We start from the raw sequence: 11,450 nt of genomic DNA, 5'->3' as shown, positions 1-11,450 counted from the left end.
GGAGGCCTTCTGTGACTCCGCCTACTCCAACCTCTCCTCCCACTCCTCCCTCCCCTCCCAAGCTGTTTCATATCTCAGGGCTCATGATTTTTCCTTCTGCCATCCCCATCTCCTTCAGGATGTTTCTCTGACTCCTCTTTCCCTTTCCACGATCACTGGATGGACTATGCTCTGTGTTTGTAACCTCTTGGAGGGCAGACCATCCCCAAGACGTCTGGCATAGTCCCTGCATTGAAAAAGTACTTAGTATTTGTTGAAGGAATACATCTCAGCCAGGTCCAGCTCAGTCACTTAAATCAGCTGTGTGATCTTGGGCAAACCACTTAAACTTTCTGGGTCTCAGTTTTCTTTTCTTAAATGGACATTCGAAAGAGGACCTACTTCACATTTGTGGTGAGAGTCCAGTGTAAAAGCCCTGGCATAAGACCTGGCATGCTGCAGACCCAGGGCAACCATGCTCAGCCACCTGCCCACCAACCACGGCCCATCCCCATCGTCAACCAGCTATTGCCCTAGACTCACTCCTGTCACCTGGCCCAGTCGAGAGCATTAAAAATGGTTTTACCTCTTCCCAAAGGTCCTTCTTTACTGAGTAGGGTCTGGGATTAGTCTGCAAGCCGGCTGGGCTGGGTGGACCTAAGCTTCGTTGATGGATCGGCTGAGCCCAGTGGGCTTCCGTTTGCCTGGAAAGCACAACGTCAGCTTCCCATCCTCTTGGATGACTGCACTCCTAATCCCTCTTTTCTCCATACACCCCAGTTCCTGATGTCCCAGCTCAGTCTGGGGTCCGGCCGAAGGTCATCATGGATCTCTGCACTCTGACACTGCCTCTATCTGGTTGACCCTATTCATTGTGCCTCTTCCATCAAAGCCCTGAAACAATGACCCCTCTTTAGGACAAACTCCTAGGAAAGAATATGAGCATCTCTGAGGCTCTTGTAAGGTACATGCTCACTATTGATTTCCCTAAGGGTCGAATCCATTTACATTTAATCAATTACACCACAATGTAAACGGGGCGGGGGGCGGCAGTGGATTCCAGTTTGCTTTAAGGCCAGACACTTTCGAAGGTCGTTCATGAAGTATAGCGCTCTCTTTTTGGTTTCCAAACGACTATTCCTGTTCTTTATCCTCTCTATTGCTCGCAATATCTTGAATAGCCACCAGATGGCAGATCTTGCACAGTCCCTGGGAAGATCGATGGTGGTCCAGCAACCCTCTTTTTCTTGTGTAGACAGAGGAGTCTGTCACCGCGGAGGGGCAGAGTGGAGTGGGCATTGATGAGACCCCTGGGGAGATGTGGGGGTGGTCCTAGTAGAGATTGGTCTGGCTGGAAGTTAGATGTTTGGGACATTTGCATATGTTCCTATCATCTTTGTGGTTTGTTTGTCCTTCCTTTCCTGTGCTCTTTTTTCCCACCCTTCTTGCAATTTTAGGGAGATCGGGGGTTTGGGGAGTGGAATGTATAGAGTTTTTATTAATATTCAATTTTTTCCTATTCTATACTTTCCTCTACAAATTTACAATTTATACATTTTATTTCTGCTCTTTAGCGGCTATGCTTGAAATTTTTATTTCACATGCTTGACAAAGTCTAAAATTATGTGGTATCTTAACTCTCCTGCCTCTCACAAGATACATGTATTTTAGCACACTTTAATTCCACTTACTCCCTCCTGGCTTTAATAATGAGTTTTTGTTCTTCCTTTCAAATATTTGTCTCTTCATTTTCTTTTCTTAAAGCCTTTGGTGGTATCCAGAACATTCTTGCCACAGTCCTGACCATGAGGGCATGCTTTGAGATAGTCACTGTTAAATATGAAGGCCATAAGTTTCTAGGGTTCTAAATTATAAAATTTAGAAAAATTTCTCCAATCACTAGCTCCTAAAGCGGTTTGAACTCGAGAATAGATGTTGATTCTTATCCAGTGTGTCCTAGCATATATTAGTATTACCTTTTGTCTTTTATCCTTTAATCTGCTAATTAATTTTGAACAATTATTGCATTCCTGAGATAAAATATAATTCATAATGGTGTGTATGTGTGTACATGTGTGGGTGTATCTGTGTGTATATACATCTGTATTCATAAATGAAATTTGTATATTGGTATGTAGTGACCTATATCTGTAATTATAAGCAAAATTGGTATAAAAGGAAATATTTAAAGCAAACAAAATGTTCAACACTATATGGTAAGATAGAATATCATTCAGTTATTTAAATATGTTAATGAATAATTAGTGGCTCCCTCTTCATTGGGATGTTGCAGAAATTAAGTGGGATTACAAAGGCAAAGAGCTTACCTTCGTCAGTGCCTGGTTACTAATGGTTAACCATTATCACTGCCACCATTAATGAAAACTATTTGGGGACATCTGGTTAGATGACAACATAACACAAGATTGCCGACTCTCTGTTTTTCCCAAGAGCCTTCATTATTTGATAGCCATGTTTTTGTGTTGAGAGGAGGGGGATAAGTTTGATCTGCCTTTGGAGCACAAAGAAGTCTAACCTGTAATTTCATATTCTTATATCGAAGATTCAGGCAATGGCCCTCATAACTTTGAATTCGGAAATCCTACTTCGAGATTTATTTTACAACATATTCAAACAAGGTCATAAAGGTATTTGTTTGAAGTATTCACAGCAACATTGACAGTGGCATCATTAAGTAACCTGGTAACACCTTCTCCAGTCCAGGTCTTTCTTGTGGGTGGGTTTCCACTGCCTCCTGGGTCTCTGTTCTGTTGAAGTTCACCAGGCACCTCCTATATGACGTGCGAAATGAATTTGCCATTGATCCCCAGCTTCCCAGTCAATTTCTCCCTCTTAGTTGTGTAATGGTGACACACAGTTTCACCCCTGCTCATTCAAAGTGCCTTGATATTGCTGCTAGGAGGCCCATGAGAAAAGGCAGGGGTAGGTTCCATTACCATCATTTAGGTCTCAGCTTATATGTTACCTTCTTAAAGAGGATTTTCTAGACAGCCCAATTTAAAGTAAGTTCTCCTTGATTACTATCTAGCTCAGTCCAGTCATTTCCTTCATGACACTTAGTACAATTTTATCTTCCACTTCAGAATACCAGCTCCATGTCTACTAATCCACTGACGCTAATGCTTATCAAAAAATCTGACATTAAGTAGGCACTTAAACATCAAATGATGATGAATCTGAAAATCATTAAGAAATTGTCATTAAGGCTTCACAAGAGTTGTTAGCACGAGGAAAATATGTAAAATATCTTGACAACATTCCAAAGGAAGGCCTTCTTAGCCAAGACTCAAAGCCCAGAAACCATAAAGAAAAGTTAATATATTTTACTTCACAAAAACTTAGAAGTTTCATATGGTAACCAACACCATAAATATTATTTTTAAAAAGTGAGAGAATGGGGAAAATTATAAAGTTACAATCAAGGATTGTTATCCATAATATAAAGAACTTCTATGAATCAATAAGAAAAAGACAACTACATAGAAAAAGAAACATAGATGATGTAAAAATCATAGAGAACAAAATAAAGATAAACACAAATGGCCAATAAGCATGTTTTTAAAATTATAAATAAATATCCAATAACAGGAAAATAGTTAAATAAATTATAGTACACTCATATTACAGAATGTCATGAAGCCATGATTAGGAATGAGAATTTTTTTTTTAAGGTTTTAAAACTTTTTATTTGACTATTTAAAAAAATGTACATTCCAATAATTAAAATCATTTGAACGAAAAAATTGGCACTCTGATTTAACTGCATTAAACTGCATTTTACAGCCTGCAGGACACCTTGGACCAGCTTGGTTTTTCACTCCAGATTTCAGTGTTATCCCACCAGCTTCTGCCTTCCCCAACAAGTTCTTTTCCTTCTCTGCCAGCCAGACAGGCAGGTGGGAGAGGCAGGTGCGACCTTCGTTGTCAGTAGTTCTTGGATGTGAAAAAGGGGCAGCACAATCATTTAAACCTGATCCAACCTCTTTGCATCCTACAAAGTTAAACAGCTAAAAGAAATAAAATAAGAAGGCAATGCTTGTGGAATGTACAGTGCATATTGGCAGAGCGTGCCTCATCACGATTCGCTTGCATGCTTCTCCTGTTCAGTCATTTCTTTTGATGGTCGTGGGTTCTTTTCTTGCGACTTATCAAATTTCTCAATCTCAGCCATATCGGGTGTGTCAGACATGGTTGCAGAGGAAGTGGAGCAAGGCAGCGAGGAGTGAATCTGATCTGCTCAATGGTGGTCAGTTGTGGACTGTCGAGATGTATTTTTATAAGTGAAAAAAGCTAGAACAATATTGAAATGATCCACATCCATATGGATATGTGGAGTTGCTCACAGAATTGTTTCTGCTATGAGGATACGATGTAACATATGGCGACTATAGTTGATAACACTGTGTTGTATAATTGTAATTTGCTAAGAACAAATACATACATATATACATATGAAACATACACGAAAAAGTCTGAAAGAATGCACACCAAACTACTTTGCTTTTAGGAAAAGCAGTATGATTGGTCAGGGCAGGGAGGGCTGTGCTACATGAAATGAGATTTTTACCTTTTACTCTGCATGCTTTCCTAGCATTAGAAATCTTTTCTACTGAGAATACATTCACCTACTGCTGTGTAATTCTGAAAAGCATTGTTAAAAACAACAGGACATATATGGAAATCACCTAGCAAACTTCTTGGTATATAGCGTTAATAGTAGCCAAAATCAAAGAGAAAAGATCTGAAAATCTCCCAAAGTCATACTGAAACAGGTCGAGGTGACACAGATCTAGGTCCCCTAGAAATGTTTTTGAATAATATGCAGTTCTACAGAGACCCCCATCCCATGTACTCCTAATCCTCCCACCATGCTTTGATTCCTCTTCATTTTCTTGGACTATTAGTTGTAATTTAACTTTAAAAACAAAAAATATATAATCGTTGTACCACGGGCTCTAATATTAGGAAAGCTTTTTCAGGTATAAGTGGACCCCATTCTTGGGTTTGAGGATAACCTGGGGCAAGAGGGAAAGAGGCCTGGTGGGGTCTGGAGTCAACCTGAAGCGAAGCAAAATCAAAGCGATGGTCACCTTTAACTTAATCATGGCAAAGTGCTGCCCGATGCAGTTCCTGCAGACACCAAGAGAAAATAAAAAATACTTGAAGAAATGGTGTTTCTTCTGACTCTTTAATAAGATACTAGAATAACAAGTCTGACGTTCACAGCAAAGCAACAGTTTCATTCTCAATGTCATACAAAATTTTGTACTTTGTATTTACATTGTTCCCTGCAAGAATGTGAGCTGGAAGGCCCCAGCCTTATGCCCTCCCTAAACAAGGTGGCACTTGGAGTTGCTCATAAAATTGTTTCTCCTGGGAGGATATGATGTAAAACATGGTGACTATAGTTGCTAACCTGTATTGTATAATTGTAATTTGCTAAGAAAGTAGAACTTGAATTTCTCTTTCACACACATACACACAAAGATAAATATGTGAGGTGAAGGATGTGTTAATTAACTAGATAGGGAGGAATCATTTCACGATGTATATGTATAGCAAATCATCACAACGTACACTTTAAAGATCTTACAATTTAATACCTCAATAAAGCTGAAATTAAAAAAAAAAGAATTTTTTCTATTTTTAGAGGAAAATCAATGCAGCCCACCTGCATTGGGGGTGGACAGCATTGAGCCTATGAGCAACAGCTTGGATCATGGGATGGCATTCTGAGGCACAGCTGTATAGGATGTGATAAAGAAGGGCGTTGTCTCTTGTGAAACTAACTGGCCCTCTCAGAGGCTTGAATAGACAGCAAGATCTACCTCAGGGTCAGGTGAGAAGATAGGGTTCCCTGAAAGAATTTATGGAGCTGAGGTGCTAAAGGAAAAAAACTGTCCCCGAGTAAACATTTTTGTGTATTTTCAACAAGTTCAAGTTGTCCTCACCTTGGTCCAGCTGAGAATGGTAAGAAGGAGTGGGAGTGTCTCTGATTAGCATTCTCTTGAGAGAACCTCAAGGGGTCAAAGACCTGAAATGAGAGGGCTACTGCTTAGCACTGATCAACAGAAATATACTGTGGGCCACATATGTAATTTCAAATGTCCTAGTAGTCACATTTTAAAAAGATGAAATGATTTTTAATAATAGAAATTAATAGAAAATATTATTATTCCAACATCTACTCAATGTAAATAATTATTAAGAAAATATTTCACATTTTTCGGTACTACATCTTCAAAACCCAGTGTGTATTTTATATTTCCAGCACATCTCAATTCTGACTAGTTACATTTCAAGTGCACAGCAGCCACTTGTGGCTGATGGTTACTGCCCTGGACAGTGCAGCTCTAGTCCTGAGACCTCGTCTGGTCTCTCAATAGACCAGTGGACTACCCAGACTAAGGGGAAAGCAGAAATACTATGACCAGTGGTATTATTTTCACTTTGGAGGTAAAAGTGCATTTACTTAGAAGTCAAGGCAAAATGATTACATAATCAGTGCTTCCTGAGACATATAGTACAAATTCCCATTACATGTAACAGATCATACACCTTAGCAATTTATGTAAAAGGAAGTGTTTGTACACATGTTTATTTTTTTAAATTTATTTTTGAATTTTTAAAATTAAGTTTATTGGGGTACCATTGGTTAATACAATTACATAATTTTCAGGTGTATATTTTAATTTGACATCTGTATATTCTATTGTGTGTTTACCACTCAAAATCCAGTTTCCTTCAGCTACCATATATTTGATCCCCTTTACCCACTTCACCCTCCCCCTATCCCCTATAGTTCACTCCCTTTATCCCATCTACCTCCCCACTCCTCCCCCATCCCCTACCCTCTGTTAAACACTAGTCTATGGTCCATGTCCATGAGTCTCTGTTTGTTTGTCCTGCTCATTTGTTGCTTTTAGGTTTACATCCCACATATAAGTGATATCATGTGATTTTCTACTTTTTCTGTCTGGCTTATTTCACTTAGCATGATTATCTAGAGGTCCATCCATGTTGTCACAAATGGCAGTATTTCATCTCTTCTTATGGCTGAGTAATATTTCATTGTATATATATACCACAGCTTCTTTAGCCAACCATCTATTGTAGGACACTTTGGTTGCTTCCATGTCCTGGCCACCGTGAATAATGCTGCTATGAACATCGGTGTGCAAATATCTTTTTGGATATGGGATTTAAAATCTTTGGGGTAAATACCCAGTGGAGGAATTGCTGGATCATATGGTAGATCAATTCCTAGTTTTTTGAGGAAACTCCATACTGTTTTATATAGTGGCTGTACCAATTTGCAGTCCCATCAGCAATATATAAGGGTTCCATTTTCTCCACATCCTCTCCAACATTTGTTATTACTTGTCCTGTTGATTATAGCTATTCTAACAGATGTGAAATGGTATCTCATTGTGGTTTTGATTTGCATTTCCCTAATAGCTAGTGATGTTGAGCATCTTTTCATATATTTGTTGGCCATTTGTATGTCCTGTAGGGAGAAGTGTCTGTTCAGGTCCTCTGCCCATTTTTTGATTGGATCGTTTGTTTTTTTGTTGTTATTGAGTCGTATGAGTTCTTTGTATACTTTGGATATTAGGCACTTATCGGAGGTGTTGCTTGCAAATCTATTTTCCCATTCAGATGGTTCTCTCTTTATCTTGTTGATGATTGCTTTTGCTTAGCAGAAGCTTTTTAGTTTGACGTAGTCTCATTCATTTATTTTAGCTTTTACTTCTCTTGCCTTTGAGGTCAAATTCATAAAATCCTCTTTAAGCCCAAGGTCGTTGGGTTTAGTTCTTATGTTTTCTTCTATGCATTTTATTGTTTCAGGTCTTATATTCAGGTCCTTAATCCATTTTGAGTTAATTTTGGTGTGCGGTGATAGACAACAGTCTAGTTTCATTCTTTTGCGGGTGGCTTTCCAGTTTTCCCATCATCATTTATTGAAGAGGCTTTCTTTTCTCTACTGTATGTTTTTGGCTTTTTTGGTCGAAAATTATTTGCCCATGTAAATATGAGTTACTTCTGGACTCTCGATTCTGTTCCACTGGTCTGTGTGTCTGTTTTGCTGCCAATACCATGCCATTTTGATTACTGTCACTTTGTAATATAATTTGAAGTGGGGCAGAGTGATGCCTCCAGTCTTGTTCTTTTTTTTCTCAGGTTGGCTTTGGCAATTTGGGGTCTTTTGTGTTTCCATACAAATCTGATGATTTTTTGTTCTATTTCTTTAAAAAATGCCAATGAGATTTTGATAGGGATTGTATTAAATGTGTATAATGCTTTAGGCCATAAGGTCATTTTAACTATGTTGATTCTTCCAATCCAAGAACACAGAATCTCTTTCCATTTCTTTGTATCTTCTTCGATTTCTTTTAATAGGGTCTTATAGTTTTTATTATATAAGTCCTTCACTTGTTTCGTTCAATTTATTCCTAGGTATTTTATTCTTTTTGTTGAAATTGCAAAAGAAATGATTTTTTTTTACTTCTTTTTCTGACACTTTGTTATTAGAGTATAAGAATGCTATGGATTTTTGTATCTAGAGAGTTTACTGTATTTGCTTATTGTTTCTAGTAGTGTTCTTGTGGCTTCTTTAGGGTTTTCTATATAGAGAATCATGTCATCCGCAAATAGTGACAGTTTAAATTCTTCATTTCCTATTTGGATGCCTTTTATATCTTTCTCTTTTCTCTAATTGCACTTTCTAGAACCTCCAATGTTATATTGAATAACAGTGGCAATAGTGGACAGCCTTGCCTTGTTCCTAATCTTAAAGAGAAGGTTTTTATTTTTTCACCATCAAGTATAATGTTGGCTGAGGGTTTGTCATAGATGGCCTTTATTATGTTAAGGTACTTTCATTGTTACTGATTTTGTTAAGTGTTTTGATCATAAATGGATGCTGTATCTGTGGAAGGCTTTTTCTGCATCTATTGATATGATCATATGATTCTTATTTTTTAATTTGTTTATGTGGTGTGTCACATTCATTGATTCGTGTATGTTGAACCATCCCTGTGCCCCTGGGACAAAGCCCAGTTGATCGTGGTGTATAATCTCTTTAATATGTTGCTGTATTTGGTTCACTAGTATCTTATTTAGGATTTTTGCATCTGTGTTAATGAAAGATATTGGTCTATAGTTTTCTTTTTTTGTGTTATCCTTACCAGGTTTTGGTATCGGAGTAATATCGGCCTCATAAAATGAGTTGGGAAGTATTGCCTCCTCTTTGACTTTTTGGAAGGGTTTGAGGAGAATAGGTATTAAATCTTTGAATGTTAGGTAGAATTCACTGGTGAAGCCTTCTGGTCCTGGACTTTTACTTTTTGGTAGGTTTTTCATGATTGTTTTAATTTCCATACTGCTGATCGGTCTATTTAGATTTTCTAGTTCTTCTTGATTCAGTCTAGGAAGGTTGTATTTTTCTAAGTACTGGTCCATTCCTTCTAGGTTATTAAATCTGGTGTTAAATACTTTTTCATAGTACATTTTTTATTATTTTTTTATTTTTTAGGCATGGCAACCTTTGGTTGACCTCACAGATTGCAAGGACCTTGTCAACTTACAATCCCTTATTTTTTATTTTTTACGCCTACAGCACCTGGTCTTCCTAGGTGGTCTCCCATCCAAGTATTAATCAGGCCCGATCCTGCTTAGCTTCCGAGATCAGATGGGATCGGGCTTGTTCAGGGTGGCATGGTCATAGACTATTCATAGTATTCTTGTATGATCCTTTGTATTTCTACAGTGACTGTCGTAACTTTCCCTCTTTCATCCCTATTTATTTGTGTCTTTTCTCTTTTTTCTTGAGTGAGTCTAGCCAGGGGTTTGTCAATTTTATTAACCTTCTCAAAGAACCAACTCTTTGTTGCATTTATTTTTCTATTGTTCTTTTGTTTTCAATTTCATTTATTTCTGCTCTAATTTTGATGATTTCTTTCCTTCTGCTGACTTTAGGCTTCATTTGTTCTTCCTTTTCTATTTTTATAAGATGAAGCGTTAGGTTGTTTATTTGGGCTTATTCTTGTTTTTGGACATAGGCCTGTAATGATATGAATTTTCCTCTTACGATTGCTTTTGCCATGCCCCAAAAGTTTTGATATGTTGTACTATCATTGTCATTTGTTTCTATATATCTCTTGATCTCTCTTTTTATTTTTTCTCTGACCCAGTTATTCTTCTGTAACATGTTGTTTAATCTCCATGTATTTGTGGTTCTTCCTGATTTCTTTCTGCAGTTGATCTCTAGTTTCAAAGCATTATGATCAGGGAATATGGTTGGTATGATTTCAACCCTTTTATATTTGTTGAGGCTATCTCTGTGTCCCACCCAGTATGTGGTCGATTCTTGAGAATGTTCCAGGTGCACTAGAAAAGAATGTATAAGCAGTTGTTTTGGGATGGAAGGCTCTGTAAATGTCAATTATGTCCAGTTGGTCTAATATGTTGTTTAAGGATGTTATTTCCTTATAGATTTTCTGTTTGGATGATCTGTCCATATCCAACAGTGAATATTTAGGTCCCCTACTATGATAGTGTTTTGGTCTGTTTCTCCCTTTAGTTCTGTTAGTAACTACTTTACATATTTTGGGGCTCCCTGATTGGGAGCATAGATATTAATAAGTGTTATGTCTTCTTGGTGCATGATTCCCTTTATCATTATGAAGTGTCCCTCAGTATCTTTCTTTACCTTTTTTATTTTGAAGTCTATTTTGTCTGATATTAGTACTGCTACTCCCGCTTTTCTCTGAATGCCATTTGCTTGAAATATCTTTTTCCACCCTTTCACTTTGAGTCTATATTTGTCTTTAGAGCTGGGATGTGTCTCCTGGAGGCAGCATATGGTTGGGTTTTGTTTTTTGATCCAATCTGCAACTCTGTGCCTTTTTATTAGTGAGTTCAGTCCATTTACATTTAAGGTGATTATTGAAATAGGAGGCCTTCTTACAGCCATTTTATCTTTTGCTTCTTTGTCCTTGTGTTTCTGTTTTATTTTGATTGAATTTTGTGGGTTTTGCCTCTGGTTCTTCTTGTTTTATGTTACATACTTCAGTTCTGAATCTTTGGTGTGTGGTTACCATTACGAATATGTAAAGGATAGTTTATACACACACACACACACACACACACACACACACACACACACACATATATACGCACATATATATGTGTGTGTATATATATATATGTATGTATATACAGTCGTCCATTTTCTTCTGCACATGCCTTATCTCCATTCCTTTTCGTGAATATGGATCTTAGAATCCCCCCCTTTTCAGTCATTTTTATCTCAGTTTGTCCCTATGTATGCTGAATATTCATTACTATCTTGTTATAATAATTCTCTTATTATTTAAGCTTATAATGTCCTGTTCTTAGGAAGGTTGCACTCCTCTGCTTCTATTTGCCTGATAGTCACTTTACTCCTA

At 37.6% G+C, this 11,450-nt stretch overlaps 1 protein-coding gene and 1 pseudogene across 1 annotated transcript in view; both read right to left on the bottom strand.

Annotated features, from left to right (window-relative positions):
• Nucleotides 1-4,145: 4,145 nt before the first annotated feature.
• The window catches only part of LOC105297195 (cytochrome P450 4X1-like), a 47,027-nt gene continuing 39,722 nt past the window's right edge, over nucleotides 4,146-11,450 (bottom strand). Inside the window, exons 10-11 of the mRNA XM_023534998.1 lie at nucleotides 5,952-6,034; nucleotides 4,146-5,130 (exon numbers count right to left, since the gene is read on the bottom strand). Of these exons, the coding sequence (XP_023390766.1) occupies nucleotides 4,962-5,130; nucleotides 5,952-6,034 (252 nt within the window). The 3' untranslated portion in view covers nucleotides 4,146-4,961. The remainder of the gene's footprint in view (nucleotides 5,131-5,951; nucleotides 6,035-11,450) is intronic.
• On the bottom strand, nucleotides 9,611-9,729 carry LOC111744441 (annotated as a pseudogene).

This window comes from Pteropus vampyrus, unplaced genomic scaffold (assembly GCF_000151845.1).
Source record: "Pteropus vampyrus isolate Shadow unplaced genomic scaffold, Pvam_2.0 Scaffold135, whole genome shotgun sequence".
In the NCBI taxonomy this organism is placed as follows: domain Eukaryota; kingdom Metazoa; phylum Chordata; class Mammalia; order Chiroptera; family Pteropodidae; genus Pteropus; species Pteropus vampyrus.
This window is presented reverse-complemented; position numbering and strand designations above follow the sequence as displayed.